The sequence below is a fragment of the Notechis scutatus genome, chromosome 2 (assembly GCF_049901735.1).
Source record: "Notechis scutatus isolate UNSWTSFEM ecotype Mainland chromosome 2, rNotScu1.2, whole genome shotgun sequence".
NCBI classification, from domain to species: domain Eukaryota; kingdom Metazoa; phylum Chordata; class Lepidosauria; order Squamata; family Elapidae; genus Notechis; species Notechis scutatus.
Window position 1 is genome coordinate 20615923 of NC_142010.1, and position 16365 is coordinate 20632287.

Below are 16365 nucleotides of genomic sequence, written 5' to 3' on the forward strand. Positions count from 1 at the left end.
CCCCAGGAGGAAGTGGGGACGGCAGCAGCGATCTTAGCAGCGCCCCAAGAAGCTGCCTGGAAGGCTCCCCTGTCCCGGCATTTCCCAGGAAGGAAGGAAGGAAAAGGGAGGGAGGAGGGAGGGAAGAAGCTTTTACCTGGCTCTCGATAAGAATGAGGCGGCTCTTTCTCGCCTCGCCTCCGGTCCCCAGAGATGCGGGCAGGAAAGGATCCGCGATCGCCGCCGGCCACGCTTCCTTCCTTCCCGGCCAACGCACGTGGATCCCCCTCCCCGGAACGACCCCAGCCAGGAATTTGCAGGGCCCAAGGCGGAAACGCGTATAGCTCCTCCCATTCTCTGCACGGCGGGGAGCGCCGCCCACTCGGGGAATCGGTCCTACCTTCTGTTCCGGGGGAATCGGTCCCGGGTGGGAGGGTCAGCTGGGCAGGGAGTCCAGGGCTGCTTCTCCCCGGACAATCAGAGAAACAGGGGGAAGAGGGAGGGGACAAGGACCAGGGACGGGAGGAGGGAAGGCAAAGCGATGCGGAGCAGCAAAGTTAGGGGGGAATCACTCTTTAACAGAATAAGAGTTGGGAGGGACCTTGGAGGTCATCTAGTGACAAGTCCAACCCAACCCCCAAGTGGGTGACCCTACACCATTTGTGACCGATGGCAGTTCAATCTCTTCTTGAAAGTCTCCAGTGATGGCGCTCCTAAAACTTCCGAAGGCAACTTCTGTTCCATTGGTTGATTGTTCTCACTGTCAGAAGTTTCTCCTTATTTCCAGGCTAAATCTCTCCTTGTTCAGTTTCCATCCATTATTCCTTGTCTGGCCTACAGGCACTTTAGAAAATAGCTTGACCCCTTCCTCTCTGTGGCAGCCCCTCAAATATTGGAAGACTGCTATCATTTCTCCCCTTCTCTTCACTAGACTAGCCATGCCCAGTTCCTGCAACCGTTTTTCATATATTTTAGTCTCCAGTCCCCTAATCATCTGGTTTGTGGTGGACTCCCATGGAAAGGATGAGACACAAGCGAGTGAACTTGGGATGGGAGTCTAGAGCAATTTCTAGTGCTCCCTTTTTATTGAGAATTTTACACATAGTAAGCATTCACATTGTGGATTACAATAATTAGATATAGTACATAGAATTGTTTACAATTGTCTGAGCTGCTTAATTGTTTTTGGTGTTTGCTTTTAATTTCCTTGCTTATCTAGGTGACCTTTAGGCAGACATGTATGTATAAGGTCTTAGACTAATCATTACCCAATACTGGATATGAGCAGTCCCCAATGATTTTTGAATGAAATGAGATGGGATTACTTTCCCAAAGGTGCAGACTCCTTTCCATCGTGCTGGCATGCGATCATAGGCCATCCGTCCACACAGCAACCATAGATTTGCTCCCAGGAGATGACCAACCGTATTTGGTTCAGCATAGATTAATTTTGCAAAGGATTCCATTAACATAGCTAAATAAGTGGATGATGGTGCGTATTTCCCATTCGCACATCTGTACAACTGGTTTTCTCTCGTGGTGGGACAACATGTGGCAGGAATATATGGACACCTATTTTCATTGATCAAAGATGTGATATCATATCGAGAAATGTTATGTACAAAGTAAGTGAGATTTTTAGTTTTCATATCATTAGAATAAAACCGACTTCCATTGCTAATAACAATTGTTTTGTTGCAAAACGGATATGTCCCCAAGTAAGTCATATTCTCTACTGTCTCATTGTGGGTCCAGCAGATACCTGCCACCTCTTGGATCCGGCTTCCAAGGTGTAAGGTATTTATGTTACTTTTAGTCCAACTGCTAGACCACGTCCCCGAACAACCATAACATTGTCCCTTATACCAGTCACCTTCGGCCAGAGGTACTGCAACCATTGGAAGCCCTGATGTTTTGTGAGTTGGCATGTGCATACATATCCAACAATCAGTTTTATTATGAAGGTTTGCTAGCTTCCCCATGTCCTGGATCAACGTGTTTCTTTTCCATTCCCCCAAATCCACCCCCTTGCCCCTTTGGCTGATGATAAGGACACACACAGCGAGCAGGAACCCAAACAACTGTCCCCTCATCTTCAACAGCAGCGTATCCTCTGCCCCAAGTTATCAGCGGGACAGGTCCTCTCCACGTTGGATCTGGTAGTCTCCTATACCAAACTTTCGGTCTTGGCGTACCTGCAGAAGGGGAGGAAGCAAAATGCCTATTGGCTGCCGTAGCAGCTGTCATGTTGAGAAAATTTTAAGTATATAATGTAATATTAAGAATGTTTTGTATGTAAGGCAAGCCATATCCATCCACTTCCCCCGTTTTTGTTTTTATATGAAGGAGTGTTATATGGACTAGAAATTGGCTCAATGTGTTCTAATTGTAGCTGCTCAGCTACCAATTGATGTAAAGCTATAAGCTTTTCCTTTGGAAGTGGCCATTGGTCAATCCAGACTGGCTGAGAGGTTAACAATTGCAATTTTTCCATTATCCAATAACAATTTTTGTGCGAAATTGAGACAGCAACTCTTTACCCCACAAGTTTATATGCAAGGGCAACACAAGAGGTTGAATCCTTGCAGTCTCACCAGTTTCTCTATGCAATGCCTTCAACCAATATACACTACTTCTTGCAAACTGCATACCACCCACTCCACGAACAGCCGGAGAGTCCTCAAGCGCCCATTCATTTGGCCATTCCTTTTGGCGTATCACAGAGACATCTGCTCCGGAATCTATAAGGCCAGAAAATGATTTTTCTTGAATTTCAATTGTCATTTTTGGTTGGTCTGTAGTCAAATTTTTTGTCAGTGTTAGCAATTCTGCAGCAACTGGAGAACTGGCCATTTCAGTGGACCCAAAACCGCCAGTTCGTGGGATCCCAATTAAAGGATTTATAGGAATGTATGGAAGCAATAATAACTGGGCAATAGATTCACCGGCCATTAATGATGTAGGAGTATCAGTGTACAATTGTATCTTAATAACCCCTTTATAATCTTGATCAATAACCCCTGGAATAAAAAAAAACCCTTTTTCTGATGCAGAAGACCTGGGAAGTACCAATCCCACTGTTTTTTCTGGCAGTGGCCCATGCAAATGAGTGTCCTCAATGTACACTTGATTAGGAAAAGTCACATCAATTGAGTTCAACATTTTTAAACTCAAACCTGCACTCCCAGTAATTGCAGGCGATGCTTTTGTGACAGCCTTGGGTGCGGGGCTAGCTGCACGCCCCAAATTTAGTTTCCCGGATTTTGGTTCTGATCAGAGCGACATTGATTTGCCCAATGAAACCCTTTTTTGCATTTTGGACAGACTGACTTCGGGCGGATGTCCCTATTTTTATTTTTGTTAAATGCCATTCCCCCCCCAGGGGCACAGCACTGAGCTTTAAAATGGCCAGGCTTCCCACAATTAAAACAATTTCCTGTAGGTTTCATCCCTTTTTGTAATGCCATAGCCAAAGTCTCCATATTGTAAGCCTGAGAACCCACCACTGCACATGCCTTTAACAAATCAGCCAGAGTAACCTCACCTCTAGCCACCAAAGGCTGTAAAATACTTTGCATTTTCAACTGCTAATCTCAGCAAAAGTTCCTTTGCTGCTTCTTCATTAGATATTTGTCTGGTAATAGCCAATTGCAGCCTTTCCACAAAATCATTATAAGACTCAGATGCTGTTTGCTTAATTTGAGAAAAAGACTGTGCTGGGGTTCCCACATCCTGGATGCGGGACAATGCCCCAAGGACAGCTGCCATAACCACTGGAAATACGTGATCAGGCAAATTAGCACCTTGATCAACAGTGGATTCAAACAAGCCTGCCCCATAGATTTGGTCTGGCGTATACAGCCCCCCCTGAATTCCTTCCCCTAGTGATAGCTTCTCTTTGGTATTCTGAGTCAAAGACCACATACTGAGTAGAACTCAATATCATTCTCATTAAATCTTTCCAGTCACTAGGAATCATGCGTGAAGTAGCCAAACTTGTCAGAAGCCCCTTAGTAAAAGGACTTTGAATACCATAATCTTTAACTGCTTTTTTAATTTCCCTAAGAACAGCTAAAGGAATCGGAATCCATTCAGTTTGCAGATTACCTTGAGCATTTATTTGCCTATTAACTGGAAACAAATTCATCTGGGTAATCTCGTCAGGCTCTAATTTCCCTTCATTGAAAGCCTGATGCATCATTGCTTGAACTTTCCCCGTTTGTGATTGGATTTTCTCCTCTACAGGCGTAAGCGCTGTTGGGGTTGAGGAGGCGTATTCCAATTTAGAAATTGGGGGGTGCAACACAACTCCTTCATAAGGAGGAGGTTCAACTAAAGTTTTTAAAAGAGGTTGCTGCTGTGTCTCTAAAGCAGTCATAACAACCTTCCAATATATCAAAATTTCAGCTGTTGCCCGTGGCTCTTCATGAAGGATAGTTCCAATTCTCCTCCACGTGTCTAACTTTAAAGATCCCTTCTCTGGATACCAGGGACATAGCCACCAGATCTCTTGCAGGAGCTCTCTCACATTACCTTTTGAAAGAACTATTTGCTCCCCCCCACCAGAGGGTTTAAAGATAAAGAAGTTTGTCCTGACTAACCTCAGCAGCTCACTAACATGCCGTTCCTGTGGCTGAGAAAGTTTCCCCCCCATGCTCCCTGAAAAAATCCTATTGTCCAGCAATAGTTAAGTACGTACTTTACCTATTCCAGGCGAGGAAACACAGAGGTCCGGACACGTACCACCCGCAGTGGATCACGTCGGGGTCACCACTTGTGGTGGACTCCCATGGAAAGGATGAGACACAAGCGAGTGAACTCGGGATGGGAGTCTAGAGCAATTTCTAGTGCTCCCTTTTTATTGAGAATTTTACACATAGTAAGCATTCACATTGTGGATAATAATTAAACATAATACATGGAATTATTTACAATTGTCTGAGCTGCATGATTGTTTCTGGTGTTTACTTTTAATTTCCTTGTTTTATCTAGGTGACCTTTAGGCAGACATGTATGTATAAGGTCTTAGATTAATCATTACTCAATACTGGAGTCAGAGTTATTCCCACAGTTGCCAAGGTTGAGAAACAATGGCCCACAGGAAAAGGGCGACGCCTCTTTAAATGCACTAAAAGGCTTTAAAAACTCAGTTCAGTTGAACGATGGAAGCAAATTCCGGGAGGAATTCAAAGGAAGCGACGGGAAACGGTCAGCGCCCCATGAAGCCGCCTGGAAGGCTCACCTGTCCCGGCATTTCCCAGGAAGGAAGGAAGGTAGGTAGGTTGGTAGGTTTTTACCTGGCACGCCAATAGGAAAGAGGCGGCTCTCTTCCTCGGGCGGACTCGGCTTCCTTACTTCCCGGCCACGCATGTGGATCCCACTCCCCGCAATGACCCTCCCCAGGAGTGTGCAGAGCCCAAGCCGGAAGCGCTTATAGCTCCTCCCACTCTGTACAGGGCGGAGAGCGCCGCCCACTCGGGTATCCCTGCCTGCCCATTCCCCCTCCCCACCCCCTCCAATGCAGCTGACTTCCAATCACTTTGCAGTAAATCTCCCATCTGGGAAATTTGAATTCCCAAAGGGAAAGAGTTCTGCCTTTCCTTAAAGGGAAAGGCTTCTTTTTCCTTATAACAATAAGGCAGCCAGAGAACCAGGGGGAAGAGGGAGGGGGCGAGGCCCAGGGACGGGAGCAGGAAGGGGAAGGGGAGCATTAAAGTTAGGAGGGAATTGCCCTTTAACAGAATAACAGAGGTGTGAGGGACCTTGGAGGTCTTCTAGTCCAACACTCGGGCAGTCAGAGAAAGGGGAGAGAGGGAGGGGACAAAGGTTGGCAGGAAAAGGAGCTTCTCTTATCCCCTTAGCATCGTCCCCAACTTACAACCTATTCCCTTCAATGACTGACATTCATGATTGTGCCAGAATAACAATCAGTGGCTGCCTTACAAGTAGTCCTTAATTTACGGCCATTGGGTTAGTGCACAAAGCTACAAAGGCACTGAAAAAACGTGAACTTTCTCCCACTAAAGACAGGTGCAGCATCCCCATGGTCACGTGATACAAATGCTGCCACTTGACACCTGACTCATATTTATGATGGTTGCCATGTCCCAGGATCACAGGAAGCTCCAGACAAACAAAGTGAATGGGGGAGCCAGATTTGGTCAACAACTGTAACAACTACAGTGATTCGTTTAACAACCCCAGCAAGAAATAGCATAAAATGGGATCAAACTCACTTCACAAATGTCTCACTTAGCAACAGAAATTTTGGACTGAATTGTGGTTGTAAGTTGAGGATTGCCTGTATTTGAAGGGTCAGTGGGACATGGCGAACAGCGACACAACTTAGAAGTGGCTCCCTTGCCCCCAAAGAGGAGAATAAAGAGAAAGGGGGGAAAAATCCCCACAGAATCTGCTTTTTTCCAATATTATCCCCAATAAATGCGGAACCAAAGGACCCCCTGATGATCCATAAGGGAGACCCATTAACTTTCTCCCTCTGAAGCTGAAGAAAACCTCTGAGCTAAGAAATATTTAATATATTTAACTATCTAAAAGTCCTGAGGCGGGAAATATTTAAAAGTCTGTGAATTTCAGAAGAAAAATGACTAAACCGTATAGGCAGCCTCGACTTACAGCCATTCGTTTAGTGATGGAAGTTACAACGGCATTGAAAAAAGTAACATGTCCATTTTTCGCACTTACGACCATTACAGCATCCCCATGGTCACGTGATCCAAATTCAGACACCTGAGAACTGACTCACATTTATAACCGTTGTGGCGTCCCGGGGTCAGGGGATCCCGTTTTGCGACCTTACGACAAGCAACACCAAAGGGAAAACCTGATTCACTTAACAACCATGTTCCTAATTTAACAACTCAGGTGATTCACTTAACTGAGGAAAGAAAGCTCACAAAATGGAGCAAAATTGACTTAACGTCTCACTTAACAACAAAAATTTGGGGCTCACTTGTGCTTGTAAGTCAACGACATCTAAAAAATATTTCTCCCACTTAAAACAGCTCCAAGCCTAATAAAGCTGCTTTCAGTTTGCAGAGAAGAGGATCCTGGCGGATTCCCCATTTCCCCCTCAGGAATTGCGCTTCCAAAATGGCTGAAAGAAGGGAAGAGATCCTTCTGAACTCAAAGGCACTTTTGGTTTTCCTCACCTTTCATTCTCCAGGCACTTTGCCAGATGTGCTCAGCCTCAAATTGAACACACTGAAGACAAGATTGTAAGCAAAAACTTTATTCGGCAGAAAAAGTAACACAAGGAAATCTCCCTCGAAGCCTTTGTACCCCACCAACGCCCACTGGAGGGCTTTACACCGCATTTGCCAGTTTACACTTTTCAGAGTCAGAAGGAATTTCTTCACCGCCCTTTACAGTAATTCCTGCTTTACACTAACATCTTCGCCTTCCTACATACATGCCATCCGGACCTCAGCCAAGCTATTTAAAGCCATCCTAACTTGTTCAAAAGGAAACCTCAACACTTCCATAAATGTTGCTTAGCTTTCCGTGACGCTTTCTGTTTTTCTAACCGCATACTTTTTATGGTTGTACAGGTGCAAATTGGTCCTACTTGTGTATTTGTGCACAATTTGGGCCAGAGGAATTCTGGGAGTTGAAGTCCACAAGTCTTAAAATACGTTAGTCTAGACGCTTCCCTATTTTGATGTTACCAAATTCCTTCCCTGTGTTTTCCAAGACTGGTTTCAAGGAATGGGCAATTGTCGGTTAGACTGAAAAAACACATTTTTAACATTCATGATTGTGCCTTAATAACAGGATCATGCGATCACCATTTGAGACCTTCAAATAAGCAAAGTCAAAGGGGAAACCAGATTCACTTCACGACCATGTTACTAACTAAACTACTGTGGCAAAACTTGTAAAATGGCACAAAACTCACTTAACTGTCTTGCTTAGCCATGGAAATTTGGGGTTAATTTGTGGTCATAAGTCAAGGGCCACCTGTATTTTCTGAAGCTGGTTCCTGAATTGTCCAATTTACCCACCAAAAGAGCCTGTATCTGAGATGTGAAAGCTAAGCCTTAAGCTGCTGCATAAGTTGGGGCATTCATAAAAATCAAGCTACAATCGATATTGTATCTCAAACTAGAAATCAGTTAAATACAACCAAGGTTAAAGGTGATGCAGACACACAGCGCCATCCCTCCAGTTATAACTTTTGACAGAACTCTCGAGTCTCTTATTAATCTAAGAGTTCATTCTCTTCCATCACTTTCTCCCAGTGAAGAGCTCACTGGAGGTCCTGCTTCTCTTTGTTCTGGCCTGACTTTCACCACATGGGTGTAGTAGATCCACTGCTTGATTCCTTCCAGCATTAGGGAAATATGGGGAGTCAACACCACCAGGTTTGGACCTCACCATTTAGAGTGTAATGTTTCCTCTTGAAATCTTTCAGCATCTTTTCTAGTCTCTAAGCCAGCTTTCTGCAGCCTTATGTTGCCTGAAGGTGTTATCCCAAAGGTGCTTTTCTACAAAAGTCAACTGGACGTAAACAGCTTTTGGGAGGGCGGAGCTGGCGTCACGACGATACAGCATGCGATCTCGGAGGTCTGAGATCGCTGCCGATGTCTTTGCTCCTGGACAGTCCAAACGGATCTAAACCGTCCTGAAGAGACGGTGAATGTAAAGAGCGCATCCTGTAGATCCCAGGGACACCGCAAAGTCCCTGGTAGATCCAGGAGAAGCTCTTTTTGCCAGTGGCAAAGAGGCAGCCATTAAAGCTGCTGAAGTTGGGACAGCTCCGAAATGAAAGAGAACGGAAAGAGAAAGTGTGCCAGCTTGGTGACAATTTTTTCTTTACTTTAAGATTTGAAAGAACACCCTAAGGAAAAGAAACTGTAAAAGTTTTGACAGAAGTGATTAAGCGGCGTTTTTAAACAGGAAGTCAAAGTAATATTTTTTTATTTTTTTTTCTGATTGCTGGATTATTATTTTTTAAATATAGTTTATTAATTTTTACAATTAAAACCAACCACAGTACACACACAAATAAGCAAAAGAAAGAAACAAAAGGAAAGAGGAGGAGAAGAGAGGGAAAGAATTTTGAGAAAGGAAAGAAAAAGAAAAAAGGAAGAAAGAAAAAAGGAGGTTACAAGGTTAAAAGCATTCTTATTTTTACAGTTTGCAAGATCTTTTTTTTCCCATAACCTTAACTTGTGTCATGTAACCACACCTATTCTTTACTTATATCGCTACCTCATTATTGTGGATTAATACTTTTCTCTTATGCCTTATGATATATAATTTATCTTTGGTCAATCCAATTATACCAACAATTCCAGCTATCACAGTATAGTGAAGTGTCTTTGTTTTTTAGCGCCAAAGTCAATTTATCAATTTCTGCGCATTTTGAGATTTTTTCAATAATCATTTCTTCTGGTGGAATTTGATGTTGATTGCTGGATTTTTTACACATGATTTTATATTTTAAAACTGGGCTGGTGTTTTTTTTCTTCCACCTATTCTTTCTTTCCTTTTTGACTTTATATTTTAGGTTAGAGACTCCCTTCTAGTCATCTTCAGTACTTACAGAATGCTAATCTACCCCAGATACCTAAAGAGATTGAAACAATGATGGAGTTAACTGAACCACTTAAGAAGCAAAACAATGGAAAGGCACCAGGCCCAGATGGACTTCCGGCAGAATTTTATAAAACATTTCAAGAATCGTTGAACCTTCCATTGCTAGAAGTTATGAATGAAGTTATGTTAAAGAAAAAGATACCCAAATCATGGTCAGAAACTTATATTACACTTGTCCCAAAAGAGGAGGCCGATCCATTACAAATCAAGAACTATAGACCTATTTCCTTACTAAACACAGATTATAAAATTTTCGCTTCAATACTGACAGAAAGACTTAAAAATACTTAAACAATTTTATCCATCCTGATCAAAATGGATTTCTGCCAAAGAGACAAATTAAAGACAATATGAGAGTAATCTTGGATACTTTGGAATACTACGAGGCACACCCTGAAAAACAAATGGCTTTGATATTTTTAGATGCACAGAAGGCATTTGATAATGTGAATTGGTGATTCATGTTATTACAGCTGGAACAGATGGGCTTTGGTAAAAAATTTATTCAAGCAATAGAAGCTATATATCATAACCAAACGGCAAAGGTAATGATAGAGGGAGAACTGACAGACTCTATTGATATAAGAAAAGGAACAAGACAAGGGTGCCCACTATCACCTTTGTTGTTTGTGTTAACATTGGAAGTGTTAAACAGAAATATTAGAGAAGAAAAGGTTATAAAAGGGATGAAAATTAAAAAGGAAGAATTTAAGTTGCAAGCGTTTGCAGATGATCTGGTTTTCATTTTAGAAGACCCACTAGAAACAGCATCAAAATTGATAGAAAAGATAGAGGTATGTGGACAGGTGGCTGGTTTGAAAATAAAGATAAAACAAAGATCTTGACAAAGAATATGCTATCAAGACAAAAGGAAGAACTGGCGGATGTATTGAAAATTCAGGTCACGAATAAGATCAAGTACTTGGGGATACATTTGACAGCAAGATGTAGTACACTAAAAGAGAATAATTATATCAAACTTAAGCAGCAGATAGTGCTAGATTTGGAGAAATGGGAAAATTTACAACTGTCATTAATAGGAAGAATATTAACAGTCAAGATGAATATACTACCCAGAATTTTATATTTGTTCCAAACAATTCCAGTTAGGCTTGGAAAAGATTATTTTGAAGATTTAAATAAAATTGTGTTGAAATATATATGGCAAGGTAAGAAAGCGAGAATAAAGTAAAAACTTTTGCAAGATGCTAGAATAAGAGGAGGATTTGGTTTGCCTAATTGGGAGTTGTATTACCAAGCTACAAATTTGATGTGGGTTAAGGAATGGATAACATTAAGAAATACTAGATTGTTGATATTAGAAGGACATGATCTGTTGTTGGGGTGGCATGCTTTTCTATGGTAGAAACGAACTAAAACACAGGGATATTTTAGAAGACATTATATACGGGAGTCTCTGTGGTTAAACTGGGAGAAGACTAAAAGGCAATGTTATTTGAAAATTCCAGTCTGGCTATCAGCTATTGAAGCATTTTCTTATCCTATAATATATAAAAATATATTATAGGATAATACATATGGTGAAATATTGAAATATTGAATGAAAAGGGTGAACTTAAATCTATGCAAAAACTAGAGGAACAAGGTATAAAGATGAATTGGTTTTCATATGCGCAAATACATTCAAGGTATGACAAAAATTCTAAACAGGCTTCTATGATAAACTGACTGACTTCGATAAGATTTTGACAGGTACTGATGAAAAGGTGATTAAAAAATTGTATGGATATTTATTAGAAATTAAACTAGAAGAAGAACAAGTTAAAGAAACTATGATTGCTTGGGGGAAGAATTTTGGATATGGGATTGATCTAGAGAAATGGCAAAAATTGTGGTCTCAAAATTATAAAATGACAATGTCAACAGCATATAAAGAGAATTTGTATAAGATGTTTTACAGGTGGCATTTCCCCCCGATAAGAATAGCAAGAATGTTCAAGAACAAATCTGAAAAATGTTGGAAATGTCATCAGATACCTGGCTCATATTACCATATGTGGTGGACTTGTGTGGATGCCAAAAAATATTGGACTAAAATCCACACGTGATTGGAAAAAATGACAAAAAAGCATATAGACTTGAAACCAGATATTTTTATTGGGAAGTTTACCTGAAATATATAGTAAAGAATTGATATACCTGATTGTGAATGTATTAACAGCGGCTCGGATTGTATTTGCCAAAAACTGGAAAAATGAGAAAATACCATTACAGGAGGAAATCATTAAGAAAATATTGGAATGTGCTGAAATGAGTAGATTGACATTTGAAATCAGAGAACAAGATGATAAACAATTTTATAAAATTTGGGATCTATTCTATCAATGGTTAGACAATAAAATATGGTAATGAAATATGTAGATTCTTAGAAAATAATAAATATATAAAGATGTATTCTTTTATTATTATATCTACAAAATGATTGTAGGATCGATTTGAGATTATCATATGAATGATTGTAGGATAGATTTGAGATTATCATATGAACTGTCATAAAACAAATTCAGTAAAATATGGATTATTTCGTAAAACATGAATGAATAAAAGTATAGTCAAATGATTAACAATATTAATGTATTTAATATTTGATTGAAAATGTGAGAATATATACAATGTAATTGTAAATGAAGACTACGAAATGGAAGCACAAAACAATTTGTAAACCGACACACTGTATGTATATATATGGAAGATGGCTTGATGTTTTTATGTTTTGTCTATGTTTGTCTTAAAAACCAGTATTTTTTTTTTAAAGTCAACTGGACTTTGTTTCTCCTTGAAGACATTTCACTTCTCATAAAGAAGAAAGAGAATTGAAGAAACTTCTTGGGTGAGAAGGGAAATCTCCTCAAGGAAATAAAAAGTCCAGTTGCCTTGTTAAAAGCACCTTTGGGAGAACTGCAGCCTGGATGACTGAGAACCTCCATAGACATCCGGAAGTGTTAGTTCCCAAATCCCTCCCTCCCTTTGCTGTTCGCATTGACAAAAGTTGATCGTTTGTTGTATGTTGTGTACACTTGAGAGCATATGCATTGGAGACACAGGCCTTGTATATCCAATCTCCCTTGGCCAATGAGAGAATTCCCTTCCCACCCCCATTCCTATTTCTATATTCTATTCCATTTCTATTGTTATTGTTTCTAATCTTATTCTACTCTACTCCAGCACAAAGATCTACTATCGAAAAGTTAATTCCTAGTTCTACAAGGGAACTGTTCTTTTTAATGGATCAAGACGTTTCTGCTGCTTTGGAAGCCCTACTCCATGCACTTCTACAGAACTCGTGCAAAACATCTATGGGCATTGAAGCAAATTTTGAGAAGCAACACAAACCAATTCATATCATTTTTTTCTTGCTGTGTGTCTTCTTATGTTAATTAAAAGTCACTTCTGGTTCTGAAATTCTTTCCACACTCCACAAACTGATAGGGCTTCTCCCGTGTGTGGATTCTTTTATGCAGCATTAGTTTCTTGCCATCTTTGAAACTTTTCCCACACTCGATGCATTTAAACAGTTTCTCCCCTGTGAGGATTCTATTTTGGGAGGTAAAACTGCTACTGTCATTATAACATTTTCCACACTCAAGGCATTTATAGGGCTTCTCTCCAGTGTGAATCCTGTCATATAAATTGAAATTGCCATTGCGGCTGAAGCACTTTCCGCACACCGTGCAATGATACGGCTTTTCACCTGTATGGATCCTATTATGTAAGCTTAAACTGCCCCTTGTGCTGAAACTTTTTCCACACTCCAAGCATTCATGGGGTTTCTCCCCAGTGTGGAGTAAGTATATAAGTTACAGCTTTTTTTTGCACTTTCCATATGTGCGGCATTCATACGTTTTCTTCCCAGTATGGAGCTTTTTGTGGCAAGCAAGGGCCCCAGAATTGGCGAAATATTTGTCACACTCGGTGCACTTATAGGGCTTTTCACCTGTGTGGATTCTTTTATGGATATTAAGGTGACTTATCTGACTGAAGCATTTTCCACACTCGGTGCATTGATTAGGTTTCCCTCCTCTATGGATACGTTGATGGGAAGTTAAGATGCTGGATGTACAGAAGCTCTTTCCACACTCCAGGCATTTGTATGGTTTGTCCCCTGTGTGGATCCGTTCATGGGCACGAAAGGTATCAGAACGGGCAAAGCGCTTTCCACACTCCATGCATTGAAATGGTTTTTCTCCCGTGTGGATCCTCTCGTGTGACTTAAGATGACCTTTTTGACTGAAGCTCTTTCCGCACTGCACACATTGAAAGGGTTTCTCCCCTATGTGGATTCTGCTATGTATGATATAGCTACTTTTTGCATTGAAGCTCTTTCCACACTCCATGCATTGAAATGGTTTTTCTCCCGTGTGGATCCTCTCGTGTGACTTAAGACGAGCTTTTTGACTGAAGCTCTTTCCACACTCCAGGCATTTGTATGGTTTCTCCCCCGTGTGGATTCTGCTATGTACGATATAGCTACTTTTTGCATTGAACCTCTTTCCACACTCCATGCATTTAAATGGTTTTTCTCCCGTGTGGATCCTCTCATGTGACTTAAGTTGACCTTTTTGACTGAAGCTCCTTCCACACTCCAAGCATTTGTATGGTTTCTCCCCCGTGTGGATTCTGCTATGTACGATATAACTACTTTTTGCATTGAAGCTTTTTCCACACTCCATGCATTGAAATGGTTTTTCTCCCGTGTGGATCCTCTTGTGTGACTTAAGTTGACCTTTTTGACTGAAGCTCTTTCCACACTCCAGGCATTTGTATGGTTTCTCCCCTGTGTGGGTCTGTTTGTGGGCATGAAAGCCACCAGAACTGGCAAAGCGCTTTCCACACTGCAGGCATTGAAAAGGCTTCTCCCCTGTGTGGCTTCTGTGATGAGCAGTAAGGTTTGTAGAGTTATAGAAGCTCTTTCCACACTCCATACATTGAAATGGTTTTTCCCCCGTGTGGATCATATCATGTAACTTAAGATGACCTTTTTCACTGAACCTCTTTTCACAGTGTAGGCATTTATAAGGTTTTTCCCCTTTATGCATCCTCTTATGTATGGTTAGAGAAGAGGTGTTGCTAAAGCTTTTTCCACACTCCAAGCATTCATAGGGTTTCTCCCCTGTGTGGATCCTCTTATGGGAAGTAAGGGCATTGGAGGTCGTGAAGCATTTCCCACACTGTGTGCATTTATACGGCTTCTCTCCAGTGTGAATCCTCTTATGTAAACTGAAATTGCCGTTGCGTGCGAAGCTCTTTCCGCACACCATGCAATGATACGGCTTTTCCCCTGTATGTATCCTATTATGTAAGGTTAATCTGCTGCTTGTGCTGAAACTTTTTCCACACTCCAAGCATTCATAGGGTTTCTCCTCAGTGTGGGTTCTGCTATGTATGATACAGCTTTGTTTTGTACTGAAGCTCTTTCCACATGTGCGACATTCATATGGTTTCTCCCCAGTATGGAGCCTTTTGTGGCAAGTGAGACCCCAAGAATTGGTGAAACATTTGTCACACATGGTGCACTTATAGGGCTTTTCACCTGTGTGAATTCTTTTATGGGTATTAAGGTGACTTTTTTGACTGAAGCACTTCCCACACTTGGTGCATTGATTTGGTTTCCCTCCTCTGTGCATACTTTGATGGGAAGTTAAGATGCTGGATGTACAGAAGCTCTTTCCACACTCCAGGCATTTGTACGGTTTCTCCCCTGTGTGGGTCCGTTTGTGGGCACGAAACCTATCAGAACGGGAAAAGCGCTTTCCACATTGCAGGCATTTGTATGGTTTCTCCCCTGTGTGGATTCTGCTATGTACGATATAGCTACTTTTTGCATTGAACCTCTTTCCACACTCCATGCATTTAAATGGTTTTTCTCCCGTGTGGATCCTCTCATGTGACTTAAGATGATCTTTCTGCCTGAAGCTCTTTCCACACACCGTGCAATGATACGGTTTTTCCCCTGTATGGGTCCTATTATGGCAAGTGAGGACACTCGCAAAGCGGAAGCTCTTTCCACATTCAAGGCATTTATACAATTTCTGTGGATCCTCTGCTTTGTGAATCTTCTTATGCAATGAAAGAGAGCGGCTTATACCGAAGCTTTCTGCACACTCCGTATATTTGTATGGTTTCTCTCCTTCTTTTATTCTTTCATGTAAAGGAGGAGGAAGGCTCCTTTTCGAGTGTTGGCTGCTTTCATCTTGTTTCTCTCCAGCACCGCTTTGAAAACAGTCACATAATCCAGATCCACCTTGGAGTGTTTTCCCACACTTTGAACACACTTCATTTTCATGGCAATCATCTGCGTCCAGTAAGACATTTATATCTGGACATGGTAAACTAGAACAATTCTCAAGCTCCCCCGTTAACTGGTTGTGCTCCGAACTTTGCTTTCCATATCTCTTTTCTTCCTTTTTGTCTTTTGGCAAAGGTGCTGTTGCCTCTTGGCCAGAATCCTCCATCTCCCATCTGTCACCTGGTTGCAACAATAAAAAAAGAAAAGTTAACACAAACTGTAGTGCAATAAAAAATAACAGATAATCAGAGGTGGAAGAAACCTTGTAGCTGATCTAGTCCAACCCCCAGCCCAAGCAGGAGACCCTACACCATTTCTGAAAAATGGCAGTTGAATCACTTTTTTCTCAAGTGATGACACTCCCACAACTTCCGAGGGCAAGCAGTTCCATTGGTTGATCTGTCAGAAAGTTTTGCTTAATTTCCAGGTTAAATCTCTCGTTCAGTTTCCATCCATTA

General features: G+C 41.4%; 2 protein-coding genes across 5 annotated transcripts in view; both read right to left on the minus strand.

Annotated features, from left to right (window-relative positions):
* LOC113431525 (uncharacterized) overlaps window positions 1-16365 on the minus strand; it is a 54596-nt gene that overhangs the window by 27699 nt on the left and 10532 nt on the right. The gene's annotated exons all lie outside the window — the stretch shown is intronic.
* LOC113431592 (uncharacterized) overlaps window positions 11701-16365 on the minus strand; it is a 33063-nt gene continuing 28398 nt past the window's right edge. For all 4 annotated transcript variants that reach the window (XM_087953598.1, XM_087953601.1, XM_087953600.1 and 1 more), the window contains one exon: window positions 11701-16087. In XM_087953598.1, the coding sequence (XP_087809724.1) occupies window positions 13419-16087 (2669 nt within the window). In that variant the 3' untranslated portion in view covers window positions 11701-13418. The remainder of the gene's footprint in view (window positions 16088-16365) is intronic.